The following is a 27,523-nucleotide window of genomic DNA, read 5'->3' as shown; positions in this document are numbered from 1 at the left end:
AATATTTCTAAACGATTCTAAATGTGATTATGTGTCTCAATTATTCGCATGTCTCAGTTCCTGATGGAGTTGCCTGCTGCGGGGACTATGAAAAGAGAGGGATAAACACCGGTAAGCTCATTTAACATGCAGAGACACAGAAAAACATCTCTATCATAGGGAATGTCCTGCTGGAGTATCTACTGAAGGCATGAAATTGAAGACACATACTCAAACACCTCTTAAGAGACCAGAGATTGTGAGGATGCATTCAAATTTTTGGTCTCTTCAAATCTCTATTCAATTGCTACTGAAGCAAAGTTTAAAGCTTATACTGACCTATTTTCTGGGAAAAAGAAGCTGCAGAGAATCTCAAGTAGAACCTGACTTACTTAACTCATCCTAAAAGCTATAAATCATGCTGCACATTACAGGGATGTGTGCAGTGATGGCAGCAAATGCTTTCAAAATTGTTCAAATCTCTAACCCCAAGCATTGATAATAATGATTCTTGCCTTAGCAAATGGCACTTATGAAGCAGGGATGCTCGATTATGGCAAACATTTAGATCATGGTTATTTAAAACAATTACTCATTGACTTTGGAAACATCATGCATTTATTAAACTTTAAAAAAACGTTATATATTTTAACTGGAAAACAAATGAAAAATAAATGTAAAAAATTAGGAAAATAAAATAATATCGAAATAATAAATCAAAATAAATATGATCAGCTTTGTTGTAGTGCAATGTAAAAAATTAGGAATATAAAATAATATCGAAATAATAAATCAAAATACTGAAATAATTCAGTTAGACAACATACTGAAAACTCCTAAAAAACATATTAGTAAATTATATTCAACTTATTAAAAAATTCTAATTATTTTTTTAATATATTTGAACTAGAGATATTATTTCAGTTAGACCAACAGGACACAAAAGGGAGCAATGATTAGCCTAAATCATGCCCAGGGCTGTATTCGACAACGCCCCCTATACCCTCATTGACTATTCCCTACATTAGTCCACTAATATATTTCACTTGAGGGAGGGAATGAAACGAGTGATTGAATTCAGCTGCCGCTTTTGCATAGTTTGTGCTTGCTGTTTAATAATCATTTGAAACTGGCAGCTCCAGTATAATGAAAAGATTTATCTTGAACTCAGTCATGGAAACTATGTATAAACCCTAATTAAACCATTTATTAATCAAGTAAAAAGGAATTTATACCTGTATGATATTACACCTTAGCCACATTGGACCAGCGGGTTGGAAAATGGACGGATGGATGATTTTGACAAACACTGGCCTACATACAAATCGTGCCTGACTGTTAACAAATTGTATTTATTTTCAAACTATAAAGTTTATAAAATTATAAAATCAAAGGTTTTAACCTACACTCACTGGTCAGTTAGTGTTAATCTTCACTCAGTTTTAGTCTTTTCACTAAAATTTGACTTTTTAATTTTAATTTGAGCAGTATTAGTCATGTCATTTATTGGCAAAATGGCATCAAATACCAGTCAATGGCATTGTAGTTGACAAGAATTAAAATAAAAAAAATATATAAAACAAAATGGTCAGATATTTTATATATTAATTTAAACGTGTATCAGCCCTTGTGAAAATGAGTACACTTGCAATACAATATTGTGAATTATTTTATTTTTTATTACAGAAAGAGCTGAGATTATTTTTTTTTAATTAATCATACAACATTTATTTTTCTAGCAGGATTAACAATTATATGCTTTTGAAACCTGAAATGTCCCCAAACACTCAGTCAGTCAGTGTGTCTGAATCATGTCCGAACATAACAAAAGGCGAAATGAAACTAGACAGATATCTATATTTATAAACTCATGACTTTGAGTTGAGTGAAAAGTGAAGTAAATCAAGAAATCCAGAGTTTGCTACATATTAACAGAAGGGTTTGCTGAATTATGCAAATGAAGAACCAATCATATTGTAGCAAAATTATGTAATGTATCTTGTCAACTTTGCCATGCTCCTCTTCTATAAAAACTGTTGTATTCTTTTTGCTGGTGGGATTCTCTCTGAAATTTGTCTGAGATCCTCCGGCCGTGATTAAAGCATATTCGAAGGGATTGTCTGGAGTCTGTTTAGTTATTGCTGTTAGGCAAGTTAGGAAAAATCTACCACAGAGCGCATTTACAACATGATTTAAGTTCATGTTTACTTGTGCATTTGCGTTATTTTGTGCAGATGCAAGTTATAATGTCACGCTGTTTCCATCGGATTCCTCTGGTTAGTAGGCTAAATAAATGCCTTTGGGTGAGTTAAGTAAACTGCTTTATTTGACTGGTTTTACTGGTTCATTCACTGTTCTTCCTCACAAAACCCTTTTTTTAACAGAACAATTGAGATCATCTCAATTATCATGTTTTCATAATCGTTGAAAGCTTAAATTGTATCATTTGGTTTAATACCAATCACTAAGGTGACTTGTTTGCCACAGGTAAGACATGCCGAAGAGAAAGGACTTCCTGGCACTTGTTTTGATTGTAGTACCATGGACTTTACTCCTCACGCTTTGGCACCAGCGTTCTGGTAACCCGTTGCTTCCAGTTCCGAAGGGTAAATACTAAGATCGTTCTTTCAAATGCTACAAGTTGAATTTAGTGGTATGGTATCTTACGTTATGGTGCCACTGGCACATGCCGTTAGATGTTGTGGCACATCCATTTAGTCATTTCCATTTTAGTCTGGGACTAGACTTAAGCCTTGTCTGTGAAACCAGGGGTATATCTGCAATAAACTTCAGCGGATAATTTTGCTAAACTAACACAATACAACAATATGAAGGCGTTAGCTAACACAACATTAAAAAGTTACCATAATGTCATTAGGTGCCATCCAGGAGCTTGCGATCTGCAAGTGAAAGGCGCCTTGTGGTGCCATCCCAAAGAGGAACACAATCACTTTCACAGACCTTTATTTTGACTGTCCCAAGTTGGTGGAATGACCTGCCTATATCAACCCAAGAATTTTCAAGAAACTGCTGACGCATCTTTTTCGTCAACACTTGACCCATTAATACTAACACTTACTATTCTATAGCTATTTTTTTTTTAAACCCCACCTTGCTACATGTACTGTTCTGGATTAACTGGCACTGGTCACTGCACTTGCGTATTGTTGCCCTATTGTTAGTTTGATTGCTTCTATTGCTCTCCTCATTTGTAAGTCGCTTTGGATAAAAGCTTCTGCTAAATGATTAAATGTAAATGTAATAAAAACCTGTAATATTGAGTTAATACATATAAAATCACGAACCAACACATTCTCATCTGTGACAGGTTATCCCATTTCTTAAGGGAATTGAAATCTCTGCGGTATCACAACCAGAAGCTGTGCAATGTTGTAGCATCATTGTTTATACTGTGAGTGATGACACGCTGACCGTTCCAAGATGGCGGGCGTGCAAGTGTGTCGGAGCGGTCGAATGTGGAATCTACGTATAGTATGTATGGTTGAGGGCATGTATACCTAATGTATACGTAGATGCCACATTCTCACCTTTCACAGGAGAGAATGTGTCGGTTTGTGTTTTTATATGTAGTAACTCAATATTACAGGTTTTTACTATGGTACCTTTTTATGTTTTTACTTTTAATATGGTAACTTTTTAATGTCGTGTTCGCTGACGCCTTCGACTTGTATTGTGTTAGTTTAGCAAAATCATCTGCTGAAGTCTACTGCAGATATAGATATTCATACATGCGTCTTACTATGGTTGCAGACGCACAGTCAACTTGCTCTTGAGTGGTCACGGACCGGCTTTGACCGTTCCAATATGGTGTACAGGTTACGTATAGCGACCCATAGAAACAGCCACTAATGAGGCATCTGTATACACTCACCTAAAGGATTATTAGGAACACCTGTTCAATTTCTCATTAATGCAATTATCTAATCAACCAATCACATGGCACTTGCTTCAATGCATTTAGGGGTGTGGTCCTGGTCAAGACAATCTCCTGAACTCCAAACTGAATGTCAGAATGGGAAAGAAAGGTGATTTAATCCATTTTGAGCGTGGCATGGTTGTTGGTGCCAGACGGGCCGGTCTGAGTATTTCACAATCTGCTCAGTTACTGGGATTTTCACACACAACCATTTCTAGGGTTTACAAAAGAATGGTGTGAAAAGGGAAAAAAATCCAGTATGCGGCAGTCCTGTGGGCGAAAATGCCTTGTTGATGCTAGAGGTCAGAGGAGAATGGGCTGACTGATTCAAGCTGATAGAAGAGCAACTTTGACTGAAATAAGCACTCGTTACAACCAAGGTATGCAGCAAAGCATTTGTGAAGCCACAACACGCACAACCTTGAGGCGGATGGGCTACAACAGCAGAAGATCCCACCGGGTACCACTCATCTCCACTACAAATAGGAAAAAGAGGCTACAATTTGCAAGAGCTCACCAAAATTGGACAGTTGAAGACTGGAAAAATGTCTCTCTGTTGAGACATTCAGATGTTAGAGTCAGAATTTGGCGTTAACAGAATGAGAACATGGATCCATGGGCGTCAGTTTGGTTTGAAATGTGGGGGGGACAGAGACGCATTCGGAAGGGCATTTTCAAAAGTGCTGGGTACAATGACGCGTTCATTCTTTTTTCTCTTTCGCGCAGGTCATGGTTTGAAAGACGCCGATGTCCTGTAGCTTACTGATTTAAATAAATAAAAATGTATACAAAGATGTGATGATGTCCGACCAAAAATGTGATGGTACTTTGGGTTTAAATTTAATATTATATTAAGATCTAATATAATGTTGTTAGTATCGTGAATTTTTACGTGAATATATATATATAGATCCGCCTGCGATGCGTATGTACTGTAATGGTCCAGTGGCAGAATTTTTGCCAAGCGTGTCGGAGGTTGAGGGTTCTAATCCGCACTCGTATAGTTTTTTTCCCCACATCAAAACCGATAATTGTATATCAAGAATCTTGATATACTTTATCACTGATAAACATTATCGGTTTTGATGATGGGGAAAAAAAACTATACGAGTGCGGATTAGAACCCTCAGAAGCAGGGACACGTTTGTGTGCATTTTGAATTGTGATTTCTCTGGAACGAATAGAATCTCTGCAACGGATTGAAGCGCGCGTCCGAGTGAAGACAACACATTTCAGCGCTAGATCGCCTCTTATTTAACAAATGAATTAAACGAATGCTGCTAGTTAACTAGAGATTTTTTATTTGTATTGGTACATCCGTGACGCGAGATGTTTCAAAAGTGGTGGGGACAATATCGACCCTGGCAAAAAGTGGTGGGGACATGTCCCACCCGTCCCCCCCGTAAATGACGCCTATGCATGGATCCATCATGCCTTGTTACAACTGTGCAGGCTGGTGGTGGTGGTGGTGGTGTAATTGTCAAGTCAAACTGGACAAAATATAAATTAATTATAAACAAGAAAAGAGAAAAAAAAAACTATAGTAGTATCTCGGCCAATCGGAGCAAGGGGCGGAAAACGGGAGAAGAAAAAAAGAGTTGGTGTGTATGAGACGAGTCGGACACGAGCTCTGTCGAAAACTGAACAGCTGGACACGGAAAAAGTGCACAAACTGTAAATACATCGTCAAATCCCGAAGTGGCAGCCGGTGAGAACTTTAATAATTCGTTTGCTTCTGTGAATGGAAGAGAATGACGCTTGTGTAGCGGCAAATCCCGGATTAGTTTGTGACGCAGCATGTCTGTGCTCAGCACGGAAAGTTTCCATGACCTACTTTCTGTTACTGCTAATTACGTGACTATTTCAAGCTAAATTTAGTTCTGTGTAGCAAGCCTTAATGTTATTAAGTTACTGGTGTTTTATTTGTGTACCTTTGGTTTGTATTTCGATTTAATCGCGGGAGAGAGTGACGGATTATTTACAAATTATTTCTGAAGTTCACGTGTGATTAAGCAGATTGTTAAACGTGATCTGATTTCATATTAAAAATGTGATAAAGTGTATGAAGCTTGTTAATATATCGTTTGAGAGTACTCCATTTCAAAAGAGATACAAAAAATGACAACAACGGATGTTTAATAAGCTTTACTTGCTATTCATGTACATATTTTGTATTTTTATTTCTGTTAAAGGCTATGTGAACATTCATCATAATTGATACAATAAAAAGAAGAGTGGAATCCAGTTAAGGCCTTCGTTGATGATGTGTCTGTCCTTTTCAAGCGGGGAAATTGTGCACAAAAAAGCAAAGCTTGACAGTAATGGTGTGGGGGATGTATTCTTGGCACACTTTAGGCCCCTTAGTGCCAATTGGGCATCGTTTAAATGCCACGGCCCACCTGAGCATTGTTTCTGACCATGTCCATCCCTTTATGGCCACCATGTACCCATCCTCTAATGGCTACTTCCAGCAGGATAATGCACCATGTCACAAAGCTCAAATCATTTCAAATTGGTTTCTTGAACATGACAATGAGTTCACTGTACTAAAATGGCCCCCACAGTCACCAGATCTCAACCCAATAGAGCATCTTTGGGATGTGGTGGAACGGGAGCTTCGTGCCCTGGATGCGCATCCCACAAATCTCCATCAACTGCAAGATGCCATCCTATCAATATGGGCCAACATTTCTAAAGAATGCTTTCAGCACCTTGTTGAATCAATGCCACGTAGAATTAAGGCAGTTCTGAAGGCGAAAGGGGGTCAAACACAGTATTAGTATGGTGTTCCTAATAATCCTTTAGGTGAGTGTATGTCTGTAATGGTTGAGTGAACATCAGTTGTACACTCGTTATTGCGGTGCATTTTGGGATTGATTGAGTGCACTCTATAATGTTCACTATGGTTTCTACTACAAGAAACACTACTACACTACTACAAATGGCTGTCCCCTCAAATAATGCCCTATTTAGGGGTATAGGGGGTGATTTCGGACACTTGGCAGTACGATAGTAACAATGTGGTCACATTTAACAGATTAGCTCACAAACTCCTTTATGAAATGCCTACAACCTTCTGGAATTTGCAAGTAATTTGCTCAATTACTGAGTAAATGAACAAATGATCACCTTTTTTTTTGACAAGCTTGATATAAAATGCCACATCACTATTGTTTAATAACTTCAAGCATTGTGTACCGTGACACTGGATGTGCCACAAAATAAAAATGCACAATAGTATATATATCCAGTAATATCCAATATCCACCAAAACTGCTAAAAACGTATATCAGCTAATAATGTGGTACCGATATATTGTCCATTCCTACTCTAAACTCTTTATTTTTTATATTTTCTTATGGACAGTTAACAGAACTGGAGTCAGTAAAGCTCACCAAAGAAACTTTAGACTTCATGATCCCTGCATCATAAAAAACAAGCACGTCACAGAGGTCACCCAGATGAAGTACGTCCACAGCCGCTCTCCACCCTGGTCTGATGCATTGCCAACTCTTCACGTAATAACTCCTACCTACAGGAGGCCCGTCCAGAAGGCAGAGTTGACCCGCCTCACCAACACTCTCCTACACGTCCCCAACCTTCACTGGCTAGTGGTGGAGGACGCGGCGGAGAGGACGGCGCTGGTGTCCAGACTGCTGGAGAACACTGGATTGAATTACACTCACTTGAACATAGAGACGCCTCAGAATCTCAAAGTGCTAAAGAAGCCCAGAAATGCACGCATTCCTCGTGGCACCATGCAGAGGAACCTGGCTCTCCGCTGGCTGAGGCAGAACATCAACCCCAGCTCGGGTCATAAAGGAGTCGTGTATTTTGCAGATGATGACAACACTTACAGCTTGGAGCTGTTTGAGGAGGTACAGTACATTTGATCTGCTGTTCATAGTTTGTGTTCTTTCATATTTCCTATTCCATCCTCTTTGCACCGCAGATGCGTTGGACTCGTAAAGCATCTGTCTGGCCGGTCGCCTTCGTTGGAGGTCTCCGGTACGAGTCCCCCAAAATCAACTCTCAAGGCAAAGTGTTCGGATGGAGGACAGTGTTTGACCCTCGTCGACCTTTTGCCATTGACATGGCTGGGTTTGCATTGAACCTTCAGCTCATCTTCAGCAAACCTCAAGCCTACTTTAAGTTAAAAGGGGTAAAAGGTGGATACCAGGAGAGTAGTTTGCTACAGGATCTGATCACTCTCAGTGACCTGGAACCCAAAGCCTCCAATTGCACAAAGGTGAGTCGAGTCCTAAACCTGAATCTTCATAACCTTTCCAAATCATTTTAGTTCCTTTTTTGTTTTTGGAATTTACAAGGTTTGTAAAAGAAAAATGGGTTCTGGTTTCAGGTACTGGTTTGGCACACCCGGACAGAAAGACCCTTGCTTGTGAATGAAGGGAAAAAGGGATTCACAAATGCCAGCGTGGAAGTATGATGAACTGCTGTCATGCTGTTTTTTTTTTAAATACTGAAGTATCCTGTCAACTGGACCGACAGCAAGAAAGTATTATTCAGTGCACTGAATTTAAATGGTCTCCTTGTCAAAGACAGACTTGAGTATTTGACTAAAACACTCTCACTAAAGGAATTTAAAGGAACTGTAAAGAGTTAAACTCTTGAAAAATTCGCAACAACTACGACTTTTGTCCAGATTTTTGCCCCGTTTGCAGTCTGGATTAGTCTGCCAAAAGTCAGAGCCAGTCTTCCAATTTTAGGAAGTTGAAGATTTTACAGAAATTTGCATGGTGGCCACCGAAGATATCAAACATGTTTGATATTTTGAGCCAATTTTAGAATGGATATTATTTTCATTTGTCACGTGTCTCCTGGCAACAAGGCGCATGTTTCTACGTGAGTTTGTTGTGTTGGAACCATATATATAAACATAGATGCTGTTATGTTACTGTTTCTATGGGCCACTCTATGTAAAGCCTGGTTCACACGGCAGGATAATTAGGCCGATTTTAGCCCCGATTTCCCCCTTCCGACAATCTTAAGGATGCTCCGATTATCGTAAAATAATTTGATCAGACATACCTGCCATGTGTGGTGTGTTAAGAGTGCTCTCGTCTGCCCGGAAGGACGTCGTGACCGCTCCGATCCCAAATCGGGGATATCCAACATGTTGGATTATTTTGGCCCGATTTCTCCTCATGTGTGGTGTCCCCCGGGGACAAACGAGCACGCAGCTTGTGGACTGTGGCGTATAGCCAATCAGAAAGCGAGGTGACGAGGCGCAGAGGAAGCACCGGGAAACAAAATCAAAACAGCCGGCGGCATGGCGCACCAGAAAGTCCGGTGGACGTCGGAGATGGATTCGGTTAAAAACAAACTACAAACTATCGCCACTGCATCCTCTTCGTCCGCCATGATTGTTTACTCTGAAGTCACGTTTGATCTCGAGGGATTTTGCGAGATTTTCCGTCTGACCTGGGAATGCTCGGGAGTCAAATCGGTTTGTGTGTGATGTGTTGATTTTGCCGTGTGGCTGCGCACCACACACGGTACGACCAAAACGGTTAGACCCCTGATTTTTTATCGCCGTGTGTGGGGTCTCTCAGGTTTGGAAAATCGGCCGACCATTTTAAAATCGTCCCGTGTGAACCAGGCTTAAGCCGTCTGCCATATTCGAGTGGACAAAACACCGGTCTCGAGAGCAAGTTGACTGACCGTAGGAAGATGCATGTATGAATATATTTGCAATAGACTTCAGCAGATGATTTTACTAAACTAACACAATAAAAACATAATTTTAATGTCATGGTAACATTTTAATGTCACAAATGTTAAATCGCGTAATGTATACCAGACATAGGACTGCTGCACAACAACTTGAAAAATTCTCTGGAAAACTTCCATTCTAAGAGTGCTTTACTATGCTGATTTGATTTGGAAATTCAGATACAATTTGGATAGAAATAGAATTTGCAATAATCCTAACATCATTGCAATGCATTAACAAAAACTTAGCATCATTGCAATTAATAACATTTTTTAAAGTAACATACTGTAGGCTATAACGGTTAGGTCATTTAATTTTTTTTTCAGGCACTTTGATAGCGTTTCGTACTGTTTTGTAGTTTTACTCTTGACTAAAATGGCATAGAATACCATTCCGCAGCATTGTAGTTGACGAGAATTAACATTAAACAAAATTAATTAAACCAAAATACTCATTTTATACTACAACCCCAATTCCAGAAAAGTTGGGGCATTATGTGAAATGCAATCAAATCGATAAACTGATTTTTTTTTTCTATTCTCTTGAAACTTTATTTACCTCACAAAAGTACAAAAAAACCAATGTTTTCACTGGCCAAATTGTGTTTTGTAAATATAAAGAAATTTTGATTTTGATGGCTGCAACACACTCCAAAAAAGTTGGGGCAGAGGCTAAATAAAAGTAAAAAGATTACAGAATATCCAAGTTTAACTGTTTTGAAACAGTCCACAATTAGCAGGTGAATTGGTAATGGGTGAGGGGGTTGTGTTTGGGTATAAGGAGCATCCACCAAAAGCTCAAGTCTTTGCAAGCAAAGATGGGTCATGGCTCACCACTTTGTGCCAAATTTCATGAGAGAATTGTCAAACAATTCAAAAATCACAATTCTGAATGAAAGATTGCAAAGTATTATGGTCTTTCACCATCTACCATACATAATATTGTGAAAAGATTCAGGAAATGCAGAGAAATCCCAGGCTATGCAAGGCAAGGAACCCCTGTTGAATGTGCATGACCTTCGAGCCCTCAGATGGCACTGCATGAGGAACCATCATGCTACTGTGTTAAATAGCCACATTGGCTTGGGAGTATTTTGCAAAACCGTTTTCACTTAAAGGTACAATATGTAAGAATTTTGTAATAAAATATCCAAAAATCACTTGCACTGTGTGATATATTTCCTGCAGTTGTGTACTTACGATATCCCAAAAGTTCCCAAAGATTTTTTATTTCGGAGAAATTCCAATTTTAAATAATTGGCCGTCCTGGCCAATTTTCACTTGTCGCCTGTCACTGACGTAATATCCGGGTTATCCATGGTTTCCGCTCGTGCAGTACGAGCATAGTAACCATGGCGACAGACGTGGACAACAGCGTTACTTCTAGCTGCACGCTCACGCTATTGTTGTTGTTTTTTTCAAACATTATGGACCATGGCAAGCAGAGTTTGGGGAAAAAGGAGAACTAAAACGAGGATCAGTATCAGCATGGCGGTTTCGAGATGCCGAGAGCTCCACGTGACGTGACTAACTTCAACTTGACAGAGCTCTTACATGTACTTGATTAGACAGGTGAGCAAATGTACATAAAACTAATCAATGTTAAATACGGTAGTTTAACATGATGAAATGTTAGAATATGATCTATGTTATTCTAATGTTGATCTAGCTTACTGCTAGTCTCATACAGCCAACAAACTAACACATAGAATAACATTAACTTTCAACACACTCAAATGCAGTTTAGTGTGATAGTGTAGAGTAGACCAAGTGAAACAGCGCTGCTTTACCTCACAAGCTTCATTCGTCAAATAAACTGACCTGTGTGAGTAATTCAGCACTTGCGGGTAACGTTAGTTTGGTAGAATTAAATGTCCGTATTCCTTTATATCCGCGGGACTCGCTGTGGCGCTGATATCTGTCTCTCATTACGCAATCGCCCCCTACTTCATACCACAGTCATCCATAAGCTTGACGATAAGTTCCATAATTCAACTGGAATTTTGAGTCATCAACCTACGCCTTTGTTGTTGTAAGGTTACAGCATGTTTCAGCTTGTTTTTTGGAAAAAATGGACATTGATTTCTCAGTCCCAAAGACGAAAGGGACCATCCAGACTTTCATTAGTGACAGGTGCAAAAGCAAACATCTGTCATTGTATGGGAGTCCATCAGTGATGTGTGGAGGTGTGTATTGGGATTGTACAGACATATAGGCCAACTGCCATCAAGATGACATCTTTCCTGGGAAGCAAGACAATGCCAGGCCTCAGAACAGAGTGGTTTCTAGATACACTAACGTTACACATTAGAAGGGATGTGCTTGACTGGCCTGCCTGCAGTCCAGGGGTCGTATTCACAAAACATTTTATCTTACCACTAAGAGTTCTCCTAAATAGCAGTAAAAGTTCTTAGTTAAGAGTTTTCTCTTAAAACCTATTCACAAAGCTGCTGAGACCAACTTTTACTAAGGAATAGAGAGAAGTCTTAAGCTAAGAGAAAGGGTGGGGTTGACGTCATTGCTATGGATGATGTCAACACGACTGGCTGATGAGGGGGTCTCTGTCAGTGATTTAATCACTGAAATATTGTAGAACGAGGTATTATGTTGCCATATTCAAATAAAGATTTTAAAATGTAGGCTAAGGGTCACTATTAAACAAGTATATGTTCAGCTAATTGTCAGCCTCTTACATGTCTGCAACTCGAGAGATTACAGAATTCAAGAGACAAATTTTGTTTTATAAACAAAGTTCGGGAAAGCACATTCCAATGGTCTATCTAATCAGTTCCAGAGGAGGCATATACACAGACGACTCACCTACCTTGACAAATTTTCTGCATCCCTCCGCCACCCCAACTCCTCGCTCTCGGCTGGTTCCTTTTCCCAGCCAGGGACAGGGAAATACTCTGGATTTGGGCTAAATTCCGAACTCTGAGCCCTCAATCCCCTCCGATGGCACGCCAAATATGCTTATTTTACTCTTTTACTCCATTCTATCATTTGTAAGTGTGCACGCGTGAAAACAACTGCCACATGTAATCGGACATTATTTATTTATTAAAGATTTATTTGTGTTTTTGTCCTTTTATTATGATAGGACAGTGACAGAAAGCAAGGTGGAAGAGAGAAAAGGGGGACGGGATCGGGAAAGGTCCACGAGCTGAAACTGAACTCGGCTCACCCGACCTGCACACAAGGCTATCGGTGCAGACAATGGGACGTTATTTTCAACTTGACCGCAATGTTTTATTCTCCATCATTCAATGCATTTTGCCTGTACATAATTGGACATTTTTATGTAATGTCATCGCAGATTAAAATCTATAAATCAAAATATTTATTGCATTTATGAAGAAAAGGCTCAGCACCCAAGGCCTATTGCCTCAATGGTGTACAGTGTCTTTGGGGCGGATTGCTGAGGAAAAAGCAATTTTAGGATTTTTTGTTAATTGGTTTTATTGACTTAAGAGTCCTCTTGACTTCCCCTAACCTTTCACAGATTAAGGAGCTGGTTTTAGTGCTAAAATGCTTTGTGGAATACTCTAAGAGCAAATACTTAAGATGTTTTGTGAATACGGCCCCAAATCTGTCTCGGGCCTCGGCCCATCATGAAAAGGAGAATCAGACAACGACGATCACAGACTGTTGAGCAGCTGTCCTGAATCAGGTGAGATTGATGGGCAAAAATTCCACTTGTAAAACTTTGCAACAATCAATTCTCAAATGAATAAAAGGGTGTAATTAAAAGGAAAGGTGATACGACACACGGACACAGTGGTAAACATGCTTCTGTCCCAACTTTTTTGGAGTGTGCAATTGCAGCCATCAAAATAAAAATGTGTTTATATTCACAAAATACCATTTAGTTGGTAAGTTAACACATTACAAATCTTTTCGTTGTACTTTTGTCAGTTAAATAAAATAATTAACAAATCACGGATTACTGATTTTATTGTAGGCTATAGAGGGAATGCATTAACGTCACTTCCCCGCCGGAACACGCCCCCCTCAGCGGGACTGAGTGGCAGAAGAGCTGCTGCGTGACTGGAGTTAATAGGGGAAACGACTCGGTTACTAACGTAACCTCGGTTCCCTGAGAGGAGGGAACGAGTATTGCGTAAGCTTACGCTATGGGAAAACTTTTCTCGAGAAATATTGAAGTCTTTATGAAAAACGCATTGCAGCTGCACAGCATACAGCAATGAGCGAGGCAGCTCGGTCATTGGCTGTGCTGCAGCAACTGCACGAACCTATGACGGGGCGACTCTGAACCCGCTTCCAATGAGCGTGCTTCGCGCCCACGCGCGTCAGAGCCCGCCAAGATGGGCGTGGCCAAGGGCTATATATTGGGCGCCCCGTCGTCTGAGTTCTTTAGGTTCAATCGACTGAAGCAAACTGACCAAGCACAAGCACGGCAGATTACGCAATACTCGTTCCCTCCTCTCAGGGAACGGAGGTTACGTTAGTAACCAAGTCGTTCCCTTTCGAGAGGTTCCTCCTATTGCGTAAGCTTACGCTATGGGAACGCCATGTAAAACGCCATGCGTGCTGACTTCGCTCTATTAAGCCGGAGGCAGATGCCTGAGCCTTCGAGCAAAGTAATTATCCAACGAGCCAGCCGAAGGCGGGCTTTATAAAAAGGACAACGTGGAACGGCCCGATGGGCGTCCAGAGACACACACAAGCACATTTTTATGTATTGTCATGTATGAAAAATCCTCTACATCAGTCAAAGACGGATTCTATGAGGGAGGAGACAATGCTCAGCATGTACACACCCCAGCCTATGCATAGTTAGACCGACAGTATGTTAGAGTGCAATGAGGGGACCTGTAGGTTATAAAACCTGATAAATGTGGACGGTGAGGCCCAGCCTGCTGCCGCACAAATATCTTGAATGGGTATCCCACTCGACCACGCCCACGAGGAGGCCATGCCTCTCGTAGAGTGAGCTCTGATGCCCAAGGGGCACTGAAGGCCCTTGGCTTCATAAGCCAGCGCTATAGCATCAACTATCCAGCGCGATATTCTTTGCTTTGAAACAGCCAGACATTTAGTGCGGCCGCCAAAGCATACGAACAACTGCTCTGTCTGTCTGAACAGGGCAGAACGTTCCAAATATACTCTGAGTGCCCTGACCGGGCAGAGTAAATTAGCGTCGCTTTCGTCTGCTGGAGACGATAGCGCGGCCAAAGATATCACCTGTGCTCTGAAAGGAGTAGAGAGCACCTTAGGAATATACCCGTGTTTTGGCCTGAGGACAACCCTACTGTCGTAAGGTCCAAACTCCAGGCAGGTAGCACTTGATGACAGCGCGTGCAGGTCGCCCACTCTCTTGACCGAGGCGAGAGCCAGCAAGAGAGCAGTTTTGAGCGAGAGCTGTTTAAGGTGCACAGTTCGGAGGGGTTCGAACGGGGCACGTTTAAGTGCGTCCAGGACCATGGCCAGGTCCCAAATCGGCACCGAGGGGGGGCGTGGGGGATTTATCCTCCTGGCGCCCCTCAGGAAACGAACAACTAGGTAGTTTTTCCCTAGTGTGCGGCCTTCCACAGGGTCATGTGATGCCGCTATGGCAGCCACATATACTTTGAGCGTGGAGGGGGTGCGGCCTGCCTCCAGCAGCTCTTGTAAGAAAACGAGCACACTCGGTACTTCGCATGACTCAGGGTTCAGGTTCCTGGATTTACACCAGTCACTGAACACCTTCCATTTCTGGGCATATAAGCGCCTCGTAGAGGGCGCTCGCGCCTCAGTGATGGTTCTCAACACTCCACTGGGGAGGTTCTTGGGAACCCGTTGAGGGGCCACGCATGGAGGGCCCACAGATCGGGGCAGGGATGGAGGATCATCCCGTTGGCCTGCCTGAGGAGATCTAGCCTCAGTGGAATCGGCCATGGGGCAGAGTGGGGCTACCAGGAGCACTGCACATTTCTCCTCCCTGATCCGGCTGGTGACCTGAGGTAGCATCGCGACCGGAGGGAAGGCATACAGCGGGCGGCTCGGCCAGACTTGGGCGAGCGCGTCTGTGCTCTTTGAAAAGAAGAGAGGGCAGTGCGCATTTTCCTTGGAGGCAAAGAGGTCGACCTCTGCTCTGCCAAAGGTTTGCCATAACCACTGAATCGTCAGGGGGTGGAGAGACCATTCTCCTGGGAGAACCTTGTCTCTGGACAGCATGTCCGCTCCCTGGTTCAGAGCACCTGGCACATGCGCTGCTCTCAGCGAGCGCAGGTTGCGCTGGGACCATAGGAGGAGCTCCCTGGCCATCGAGTGCAGGGAGCTCGATCTGAGTCCACCCTGACGATTTATATGCGAGACTACCGTCATGTTGTCCGTTCGGACTAGGACGTGCTCGTTCTTCAGGTACGGGAGCAGGGCTCTGAGAGCCAAAGCGACCGCTTTCAATTCCAGACAGTTTATATGTAGGCGCTTCTCCGGGTTTGACCACAAGCCGGAGACAGGCCTGCCCTCGTAAAGGGCCCCCCAGCCTATTTTGGAGGCATCTGTCGTGATCATTTTTCTCCTTGTGTTCACGCCCAAACTCACGCCGGACTGATACCAGTCGACAGCTTTCCAGGGCGTCAGGGCTTTTATGCAGCCGTGATTCGCTCTGATTAAAAAGTGGCCCGAGTGCCACGCGTGAGTGGGGACACGGCTTTTGAGCCAGCGTTGGAGAGGGCGCATGTGCAACAATCCTAGCTGGAGTACAGCTGATGCTGAGGCCATGAGACCGAGCATCCTTTGAAATCGCTTGACGGGGGCGCGCGCACCCGCTCTGAACGATGTTGCAAGGCGCCGGATAGTGAGCGCGCGCTCTGACGAGAGGCGCGCTGTCATCTGCACTGAGTCTAGCACTATTCCCAGAAAAGAAATATTCTGGCTGGGGGATAGCCTGCTCTTTGCAAAATTGATTCTTAGACCCAGGCGATCTAGATGACTGATAATCCAAGACCTGTGTGTCACTAACTGGCTCTCTGATTGTGCTAGGATTAGCCAATCGTCGAGATAATTTAGTATTCGCACTCCCCGCTGTCTCAGGGGGGAAAGTGCTGCATCCATACATTTCGTAAATGTACGGGGTGCCAGTGACAGGCCGAATGGTAGTACTGTGTACTGGTATGACTGTCCCTCGAAAGCGAATCTCAGAAAAGGCCTGTGATGAGGCGCTTTTGGAATGTGAAAGTAAGCGTCTTTCAGATCCACTGATAGAAACCAATCCCCTGGGCGAACTTGCGCGAGGATATGTTTGGTTGTTAACATTCTGAACGAGCGAATCATTAAAGCTTTGTTCAGATGTCTGAGATCCAGAATGGGGCGGAGACCGCCATCCTTTTTCGGGACGAGAAAATAGCGGCTGTAAAAACCTGCCTCGCTCATAGAGGGAGGGACTGTCTCTATAGCGCCTTTCTCTATCAGTTTGAGCATCTCGGTGCGTAGAACATGTGAAACATCTTCTCTCACTTTCGTCTCGTCCACTGCTGTGAAGCGGGGCGGTCTGCGAGCGAATTGAAGCGAGTAACCGTGTTTTATTATGTTCAAAACCCATTTCGGCATGTCGGGGATATTTTCCCAGGCTTTCGCTCGCACAGATATGGGCTGAATGCTGGCTGGGGGCGTGTCGCAGTGACGTATGGCTCCCGCCAGCGAATCGCCTTGTGCTAATGTCGAGCTTACAGCTCTCAGCGGCGCGGGCGCGCGCTGAGCAGCTTTGTTGAATGCCGAGTGCAGGGGTGTGTGTGAGAGTACAGGCACGCTCGCCGTAATGCTCACAGAGCGAGATGGGGAAATGTTTAACACTGTATGGGTAGTGCTTATGGGTGGGGAAAAATAAACTTAGGGTGAGTTGGGGTGCATGCATAACAGCGGGCACACACGCCACTCTTATAAAACTTCCCGCTTTTACTGGGGAAGTGTTTATAACTGTGGGAACAGTGCTTATGTGTAGTGGTGCATACGTGACAGTTGGCACACAATCTACATTTATGGGGCGTCCAGCTTGAGCTGGGAAAACATTTGGCACTGCGTTGACAGTTTTGATATGTGGGAATGCGCACTTTGGTGTGGACACGTGACCCTTTAATGACACAGGCAGAAAATAGCTCTTTATGTGATTTCTGTGTGTCGCCGCAAAAACGGCGTTTGTTTGCAGGTGGGCGAGCTGTGTTGCTGGCACATTGGCTGCTGTATAGACATTTCCAGCCGCCTGTAAGGGGACTGGGTAATGCTTTAAACGTTTTGGAGAGAACGGTCCGGCTCTTGCGAGACACGCGCTCCCCCTTTTTCTCCCTGTAGCTAGGAGGACTTACGAGGCTCTGGGTTCAGCACAATCTTGGGCCGAGGTCCCCGTCGCTCGGGCGGTTGCTTCCTGTTGGCAGAGCGCGAGCGGCGTCGAAAATCTGTTTCAGGTCTGGGCTGAGAGACGGGAGGCGCCGTCTTAGCTCGCTGCTGCTGAGGCGGCCTTTGGCGGCTCTGCGATGAGCTAGCTCGTTTGGGCAGGAAGTGACGCATAGCCTGCGAGTCCTTACGGGCTTCGGTGAAGCGCTCGGCGAACTCCTTCACCGCTGGTCCAAACAGGCCGCTTTGTGAGATAGGCGCGTCGAGAAATGGCGCCTTATCTGCATCCTTCATCTCTGTTAGCGTCAGCCACAGATGGCGCTCAAGGACAGTCAGGTTAGCCATAGCACGGCCGATGGATTGGGCGGTGGCTTTTGTAGCTCGCAGCGCTATGTCAGTGGCGCTGCGTAGGTCCTTAAATGCCTCAGGATCGGGTCCAGACTCGTCCATACTGCGGAGAAGTTTAGCTTGAAACACCTGGAGGACAGCCATAGAGTGAAGCGCTGATGCAGCTTGGCCGGCGGCGGCGTATGCGCGACCGGCGAGAGCTGAAGTAGACCGGCAAGGCTTCGAGGGATGAGAAGCTTTAGCTTTCCATCCAGCGTTGGAGGGTGGACACAGATGATTGGCCACAGCCTCCTCGAGGGGCGGAGCCCCCTCATAGCCTCTTTCTTTCGCGCCGTCCACAGAGGAGAGCGACAAAGAAAAAGAAGGCTTCAGGCGAGCGGAGTGCGGGGCTTTCCACGACTTCGTGAGTTCATCGTGAACCTCCGGGAAGAAGGGGGAGGGTCTTTGTCGAGGGGCTTGTCGGCGCCCCTGCAGGAACCACTCGTCCAGTCGGCTGCGGGCGGGTTCTTCCGGGGAAGACCAGTCGAGCCCGAGGTCTTCCACGGCCTTAGACAGGATGCGGACGATCTCAGAATCCATGCTGGAGCCCGCGCTCGTGCCCGCTAATGTCGATGGCGCGGGGTCGAACGACGAACCCGGCCACTCGTCGGATGCAGCATCACACGAAAAACTGTCATCCTTGTCATCGTCATCCCCTGACGCGCCAAACGAGACGAGCCCCATCGCTCCGCTGGAGGGGTGCTGGTCCGCCTGTGTGAACTGGACTGGCGGCGGGGAGTCATCAGGTGGTGGTGAAGCACGCGGGGATTGGCCCGGCGTGACACCACTGCAAACCGCGTGCTCCGGCGGCCTCTGTGAGCGGCGCTTTTTCTTGCGCGGCTTGACCAGAGGAGATGGCAGCACGGAAGAGGTGGGGTCTTTCGCGGTGAAAACGGCGAAGCGAGCGCGCAGCTCGGTGAGGCCCAGGGCGTCACACTCGGGACATCCGCCTCGAGTAAGGGCAGCCTCTGCGTGGTCCGGTCCCAGGCAGCGGGCACAGATGATGTGATGATCCCCGTCCTGAAGAGGGCCTCGACACGAGGCGCAGGAAGGCATTTGAAACAACGGCTTGTAAAATTTGCTCTTTTAGAAAGTGTCGCGGGGGCGAACACTGAAAGCTTTTGTAAAAGGATATTCAGATGATGCGCGCCGGATGGCTTAGCAGAAGGGCGATCGAAGGCGGCTGAAGGCGCCGGCGTCCTCAAAGCAGTCCTGCTGTAGGCTTGTTGATGGCGGCGGCGAAAAGACTCCAACAAATCCGGAGGATCCAGCGAAGAGAAGGTTCTTTGCTGAAGGAGATTAAATCTAAAGAACTCAGACGACGGGGCGCCCAATATATAGCCCTTGGCCACGCCCATCTTGGCGGGCTCTGACGCGCGTGGGCGCGAAGCACGCTCATTGGAAGCGGGTTCAGAGTCGCCCCGTCATAGGTTCGTGCAGTTGCTGCAGCACAGCCAATGACCGAGCTGCCTCGCTCATTGCTGTATGCTGTGCAGCTGCAATGCGTTTTACATAAAGACTTCAATATTTCTCGAGAAAATGAGTTTTCCCATAGCGTAAGCTTACGCAATAGGAGGAACCTCTCGAAAGGGAACTGCGTTAACGCGAGTAAAACAAACTATTATCAGTTTAAACTAAAAGTTGGACTCGATATAGTGTTCCTTACAACTTATCAAAGATCCAGTGATCCATGGATATTGACATGCAGCCAGGAATCGTGTTTCCTGACATTTATATGTGCCTGATTTCGACGCCGGGGAAATAAATGAAGACAATTTGCCTGTAAACGTTTTATATAAATACAATATAGATAGGTCTAAATCCGAGTGATCACTTACATTAATGTTATACTGTATATCATCATATCGTCCAGCCCTAAAACTTGTATAGTTTTTTGTCAGTGTTTATTTAAAAACATCCAATTATGCAGAATATAGTCTGTTCTGTAGCTTTTTGCAGTCTGTAAAAATATACAGTACCTCAGATTTCTGGTCAAATCTAGTTGTACAGTCAATCGCAAAGCTCTTTCCCGTTTTAGATGTGTTTTGTGTGATTTTCACGGCGTTCACGCAGAAAACAAATGCTGCCGCTCAGTCTTTTTGCCACTAGTGGGCGTGACCGCATTCACTCCGGCCGACGCTGACGTCATGCGCATACCCTCTATTTTACAAAATGTCTCAACTTTTCTGGAAAAGGGGTTGTAGCTATATTAAAGGGCATATTGCAGGTTAGAGGACCCAACGAGTCAATGTATAGAAAAATAATGTAGGAACTAGATTTTCTTTAAAATATACTTATAAATACGCTACAGAAGCTTCTGGAGTCGTTTTTGTGAGAAAATTTTACTTCCGCGTCTGAAAATGGGTGTGGCGGGCGTGACGTAACGGGCGGGAGAGCGGTCGATTCAAACAACAGGAAAACAATGGATCGCAATGACATTTCGGACGCTGAGGAAGTACTTACTCGTATGACGGACCACAGCCATACAATTATGAGCCTGCTATGCTGCCAAGAGAGCAGGACAGGCCAGGACTAATGTCAGACAGAACGGTCAGAGACACCATGAGTTGTGGTGTGAGAACCAGTGGAGAACAGGACAGGTGTCTTGGTGAGAGACTAACGATATACACTGTGCTGTGCTCACAATATTGTACAGATTATTACCATCGTATATCAGGCCAGCAGACATTCGTATTTTTAGGTTAGATTTATACTATTAAATGTATAAAAACTATACTTGAGTATATTTCTATTGTACTAAAAACATACCCAAGTACATTTTTAATACATATTTTTCACCTGGGTTATAACATAAATAGAAAATTAAAGATTTGAATATTTAAACAACCTGAGTAATTTTGTTTTTCAATTACAAGTTGGCTCTATTTAGGGCATGACTACCTCTATCACACTATTTCATGCCATTGGTACAGTATTAGACGATCAATATTTTTGCTTCGGCATCCCATTTTGAACTGCATCATATCGCCGGGATGATAATCCTCCGATCTGAAGTGAACGCTACACACGACCGCGATTCTCGAAGCCGATGCGGAAGAGAAATCCCGTCTCTTCACCTGCACAAACCGCACCAGACACGAAAGATATACAACAACACCGTCCCTTTTCTTGTTATGGAAACCTGTGGACTCGATGTCCTGACAGGCCGGAGTTTTTGCAACCTCCACAAACAATAATTTACCATGACGATGATAAATTAAAATACAAAAACTACCGAAAACACATTGACTCACGGCCGCTCTCACTGAATACCAGCCTACTCTGCACTGAGGCAGAGAAAGTCTAATATGGGGAGAACTCCCACTCACATTAAACTTCCGGGTTCTGAACTGTTGCAGTTCCACTCTGGGTCCATATGAGGGCGCTCACAGGCGGAGTGCAGAATGAATGGAGGTCTATGGAGCAATACCCCTAAAAATCCACTTTTCTCAGGATATAATTTTTTGTCTAGTAATTCGAATGTTGTATTCGAAAGAAGATGCAAAGAAATTACACATTGCTGGGTGTTAGATTTTTTAGAGTCACTTATTTGCTTTAAAAAGTCTTTTAAAATGTCAATGACGTCATACACATCGTACGACCAGAGACCTGCTTTACGGCAATCCTTCAGTCACTTTGGTGCTTATGGTGCTTACGCGCATAGACAGACTAGAGAAGCCGCGAAATTTAAAAATACTACTGTTATTGTGTCACGAAATGTAGTTTTAATAGTTTTTCAGTCGACAATGTAGTTGTTGAAAGCTCAAATATGTGGTTTATTTATAAAGACAGCGCTTATTTAAAAATTTGATCTGACGTTTTCGGAGTTGTGATATCCTACCGGGGTCTCAGCGCTCTGCACCCCGCCTGGAACAGCCTTTACTCGGTTAGTGCTTCTGACGTTTGTGGTTAAACATGACATATAATTCGTCTTGTGTATATCTAACGGGCGATCTTTGGTCTCATTAATCTTGTTCCCTGGCAAATCGTTTTGGCTGACGGCAAAGTGAAGTTTCATAACTTTATATTGTGGCTATTTTAACGTTGTATCCTGCTGTGTCTGAATCGTTTACTTTATTTATTGTCTTGTATAACTCTTCTTATACCTTTTAGGCTACTTATACTGTTATAATGTCTCTTACTGATCAATAAAACTGAAAAATAGACAGGGTTGTGTCATTTTTTTTATATAGCCTATATTTTATATAGCCTTTTCATTACTATTTTATTTGCTGTACTGTTTGTTTGTTTATTTTATTGACTAAACTATTTACTATTACTTCTCACTTTATCTTATATTTACTATTTGCACTGCACTGTAGTTGTACCATATCGTATTACCATAGATAAAGGATCCATCAGTTATCTTTGTTATTGCTAAAATCGGGTCAATCACAGAAATGCTTTTTCCACAATAAGAAAACTATCGCAGCAACGCTCCAAAGCGGCCATCAGGGCGTCTATGTATTTATTATGTCTATGCTTTTGCGTTCTGCACTTTCTTTTCTCTCGAGGCATCTACTACACAACTGACACAGGTAAATACATGTGGTCCCGCTTCAATGATGCCACGATGCCATCAAGCGGTATCTCTGGTCGTAATCAGTCCTTCACTGACCAATCAGCGTCCATTAGCAGAATGCTAGCGTGTTATGGGCAACAACAACTCAACCTGTAAGAAATCGAAAGGACATAAGTACTCGTTCATTCAACTTTCGACCTATAACCTATGTTGGACTTGCAAAACCTACATTCAAATCTAAGATTTCTCAATGACAATCGGGTGAAAAAGACAAATTTAGGCGTTTAGCCCATAGACTCCCATTCATTTTGCACTCGGACTATTGCCCCCAGTGGAACTCTGGTGGAACTACAACCAAAAAGTCGGTACAATAGGACTTAATAGGGAGTGGCCAGGCTTTCCGTAGACGGGCTTTGACTGGCGAGGCTGAGGCTCCCTAGCGTGACGTAAAATGACGCGATTTTGAAAAAAAAAGCCGTTTTTACGAGCAGTCCAAGAAACGCTCACTTTATCTACTAAATTAGTGCCCTTATGTCGTTTTAAAACATTTAAAATCCTGCATTAACTTTTCATATGGTATTTTCATACAAGGTTATATATTAATTTAGATTTATTTTTTTACCTGCAATATGCTCTTTAAATTAATTTAAACTTGTTAAAAGTTGTGAAAACCTGAACTGCTGAAACAATAGCAAGTTGCATCAGAACACTTTTACCGTAGAACATTGTGAACTAATTTAGTTAAAAATTGCCCGAGTTTTAATAGGGAAAGATTAGCAACATGATTAAGTTAAACTTTACGTTCACGTCATTTTGTGCAGCTGCACTTTTCGTCTGATTAATCCCATGGGTAGGCTATTACCTTTGGGTGAGTTAATTAACCTAATTAAATTATAATTCAACATCAGAATTTTTTTCAACGGAATGCGGAACAATAATCGTTTTATTTCAATTAGGCTATCCTGTTTTTATAATCGGAGGAGGTCAAAATTCGATTAATACCAAACCCCAAGGAGACACTTTTTTTGACAGTAAAATATGCCGACGAGAAAGGACGTCCTCCTGGAGCTCGTTTTTGTTGTGTTAACATGGACTTTACTCCTCACGCTTTGGGTCCAGCGTGCTGGCAACCCGTTGCCTCCAGTTCCGATGGGTAAATATAGATCATTCTTACGTTTTAAATGCTACAAGTTAATTTAGGAATTTAGTGGTGTGTAATCTTACGTTTTGGTGCCATGGCAGAAACAGGTAGATGTTGTGGCTCATCCTGTTGCGAGTGTGGCATATGCTGGTGTAGTATCTTTGTGGATGACGTTGGCGTAGCGATTGTAGCGATGTGGTCGCATTTAACAGATTAGCTCACAAACATTAGCGCGATAACTTTTTGAATCTTTTTTTTTTTTTTTTTGTCAATAGGCTTACCACTACCTGGAATTTACAATACTCAATTAATTGTGTTCACTTCTTGACATAGGTTAGTGCATTTATTGAGTGAATGAATGAAAGTGATCACCTTTTTTTTTATTTTATTTTTTATTGACAAGCTTGTTATAAAATGCCACATCACTATTGTGCAATAACTTCAAGCACTCTGTGTGTACCATGACACTGGATGCACCACAAATTACAAAAAGTGCACAATCAATATCCAATATCCACCAATTTATACATCAGCTGATAATGTGGTACTGATATATTGTGCGTCCCTATAAACTCTTTTTGATGGACAGATAACAGAACTGGGGTCAGTAAAGCTCACCAAAGAAGCTTGAAACTTCATGATCCCTGCATCATAAAAAACAAGCACGTCACTGAGGTCACCCAGATGAAGTACGTCCACAGCCGCTCTCCACCCTGGTCTGATGCATTGCCAACTCTTCACGTAATAACTCCAACCTACAGGAGGCCCGTCCAGAAGGCAGAGTTGACCCGCCTCACCAACACTCTCCTACACGTCCCCAACCTTCACTGGCTAGTGGTGGAGGACGCGGCGGAGAGGACGGCGCTGGTGTCCAGACTGCTGGAGAACACTGGACTGAATTACACTCACTTGAACATAGAGACGCCTCAGAATCTCACAGCACTGAAGGAGCCCAGAAATGCACGCATTCCTCGTGGCACCATGCAGAGGAACCTGGCTCTCCGCTGGCTGAGGCAGAACATCAACCCCAGCTCGGGTCATAAAGGAGTCGTGTATTTTGCAGATGATGACAACACTTACAGCTTGGAGCTGTTTGAGGAGGTACAGTACATTTGATCTGCTGTTCATAGTTTGTGTTCTTTCATATTTCCTATTCCATCCTCTTTGCACCGCAGATGCGTTGGACTCGTAAAGCATCTGTCTGGCCGGTCGCCTTCGTTGGAGGTCTCCGGTACGAGTCCCCCAAAATCAACTCTCAAGGCAAAGTGTTCGGATGGAGGACAGTGTTTGACCCTCGTCGACCTTTTGCCATTGACATGGCTGGGTTTGCATTGAACCTTCAGCTCATCTTCAGCAAACCTCAAGCCTACTTTAAGTTAAAAGGGGTAAAAGGTGGATACCAGGAGAGTAGTTTGCTACAGGATCTGATCACTCTCAGTGACCTGGAACCCAAAGCCTCAAACTGCACAAAGGTGAGTCGAGTCCTAAACCTGAATCTTCATAACCTTTCTAAATCATTTTAGTTCCTTTTTTGTTTTTGGAAATTACAAGGTTTGTAAAAGAAAAATGGGTTCTGGTTTCAGGTACTGGTTTGGCACACCCGGACAGAAAGACCCTTGCTTGTGAATGAAGGGGAAAAGGGATTCACAAATGCCAGCGTGGAAGTATGATGAATTGCTGTCATGCTGTTTTTTTTTTTTAATACTGAAGTATCCTGTCAACTGGACCGACAGCAAGAAAGTATTATTCAGTGCACTGAATTTAAACTGTCTCCTTGTCAAAGACAGACTTGAGTATTTGAATAAGACACTCTCACTAAAGGAATTTAAAGGAATTGTAAAGAGTCAAGAGTTGTTGTGTTGGAACCATAGAGATATAAATATAGATTCCTCATTAGTGGCTGTTTTTATGGGCCGAAGCCATCCGCCATATTGGAGTGGACAAAACACAGGTCCGTGCACACTCAAGAGAAAGTTGACTAAAGCCCTATTCTCACGGGATAAGTATTACCTGGTGACCTCTAGTCATTTGTAATAATTGCAGAGGTTGTCTGAGATCTTAATCCCGTGCAAATCGGCCATGTCTGTAATTTGTAAAGTAAAAATTCCCCCGCAAATGACCTACTATATTTCGCCGAACACCGAGGTCCTGTGATAATATTAGTCCCGTGCGAATCGGCATCTCTGTGATTTTGCGGGATCGTATATCATTTTTTCAAGGTTTTTGTTTCATGTGCGTCTTTTTATCCACCTTTCGCGAAGAATGGAGGCTGTGTTGGAGTGTTTTGATAGTATTTTGGGTGCTGGGTCATATCGCTATACACAACTACACAATTTGCAGAAAAAGAAAGCTGAAAATCACCAGAAGAGCAAAAAACAAAAAGAATGATTAGATGGAGATGAATGACATGTACAGCAGCATGCGGTAAGGAACTTTATTCTGTTCATGTCATAATATATCATACAGCTAGAGCTAACGAAAATACATTTCCAATCATCAGAACGTCTCATTGACGTCACATCCGGGAGATAAGTCAGTAAATTTGAGTAAAATCACAGGCTTCGGTTATCCCGTGCGAATGCGCCACACGAAATTCAGATGTGGTGGGGTAATTTCTAAATCACACGAGGTCCCCAGATAAAACTAATCCCGTGCGAATAGGGCTTAAGTGTAACCGTAGTTAAATGCGCGTGTGAATATTTATATCTGCAATAGACTTCAGCAGAGGATTTTACTAAACACAATACTACAAGATGAAGGCGTGAGCTAACACAACATTAAAATGTTACCATAGTATAAAAACCTGTAATATTGAGTTAATACATATAAAAACACAAATAAACACATTCTCACCTGTGATATCCCATTTCTTCAGGAATTTAAATCTCAGCGGTTTAACAACCAAAAGCTGTGCAATGTTGTAGCATCATTGATTCTTACTGTGAATGACGATACACTGACTGTTACAAGATGGCGGGCGTGCATATGTGTCTGTAACAACTTACAGAAAAATGCCCTGGAAAACGTCCATTCTAACACAGCTTTACTATGCTGATTTGATTTGGGAGTTCAGATACAATTTGGATGGAAATAGTATGTATAATATAATGCAATGAAATGATGCAAACATGTTCTAAGTTTTTGTTTAAAGCATTGCTATGATACAGGGTTGTGAAAGGTGATTGTTGAATGTCTCTCAAATAAGAGTCACACTCCCAAATCTCTGTCCTATTCTGACCCTAGATATGACTCGAATTGGAGTCTCTCTCCCCCCCCCCCCCCACCCCCTGGAATTTAGGCAAAAGTCTGATTGCTTAGAAAGTTATTAATTAGCACACCCTTTCCTCAATTAAACTGCTCAATGCACAATGCTAGTTGAAGTTTAATTCAAACAAACCTCAAACCATAAATACCATTTCAGCATGAAATCATTCTCTGTGTTTGCAAAATGGGAAAACATGATAATGCTGGAATAAATGGGTGGCTCTGG

At 43.2% G+C, this 27,523-nt stretch overlaps 1 protein-coding gene across 2 annotated transcripts; it reads left to right on the top strand.

The window, feature by feature from the left end:
• The first annotated feature begins 49 nt into the window (after positions 1 to 49).
• Positions 50 to 25,748, top strand: b3gat1b (beta-1,3-glucuronyltransferase 1 (glucuronosyltransferase P) b). 2 transcript variants are annotated; one of them, XM_056244317.1, is made up of 5 exons: positions 50 to 111; positions 2,467 to 2,585; positions 24,623 to 25,134; positions 25,209 to 25,505; positions 25,617 to 25,748. In XM_056244317.1, exons 2-5 carry the CDS (start codon positions 2,474 to 2,476, stop codon positions 25,701 to 25,703), a joined length of 1,008 nt encoding a protein of 335 aa, XP_056100292.1. In that variant the 5' UTR covers positions 50 to 111; positions 2,467 to 2,473; the 3' UTR covers positions 25,704 to 25,748. The 2 variants fall into 2 exon arrangements, with proteins under 2 accessions (XP_056100292.1, XP_056100284.1); XM_056244309.1 differs by lacking the exons at positions 24,623 to 25,134; positions 25,209 to 25,505; positions 25,617 to 25,748 and adding exons at positions 7,283 to 7,794; positions 7,869 to 8,165; positions 8,277 to 8,442.
• The last annotated feature ends 1,775 nt before the right edge of the window (positions 25,749 to 27,523 follow it).

Source organism: Rhinichthys klamathensis, unplaced genomic scaffold, assembly GCF_029890125.1.
Source record: "Rhinichthys klamathensis goyatoka isolate OS25496 unplaced genomic scaffold, OSU_Roscu_1.1 h1tg000027l_1, whole genome shotgun sequence".
Lineage (NCBI taxonomy): Eukaryota > Metazoa > Chordata > Actinopteri > Cypriniformes > Leuciscidae > Rhinichthys > Rhinichthys klamathensis.
This window is presented reverse-complemented; position numbering and strand designations above follow the sequence as displayed.

Coding starts and splice junctions, on each gene's coding strand:
- b3gat1b (XM_056244317.1), top strand. CDS start 2,474: ATGCCGAAGAGAAAGGACTTCCTGGCACTTGTTTTGATTGTAGTACCA. Junction 25,135..25,208: donor GCTTGGAGCTGTTTGAGGAG/GTACAGTACATT, acceptor TTTGCACCGCAG/ATGCGTTGGACTCGTAAAGC. Junction 25,506..25,616: donor AAGCCTCAAACTGCACAAAG/GTGAGTCGAGTC, acceptor TTCTGGTTTCAG/GTACTGGTTTGGCACACCCG.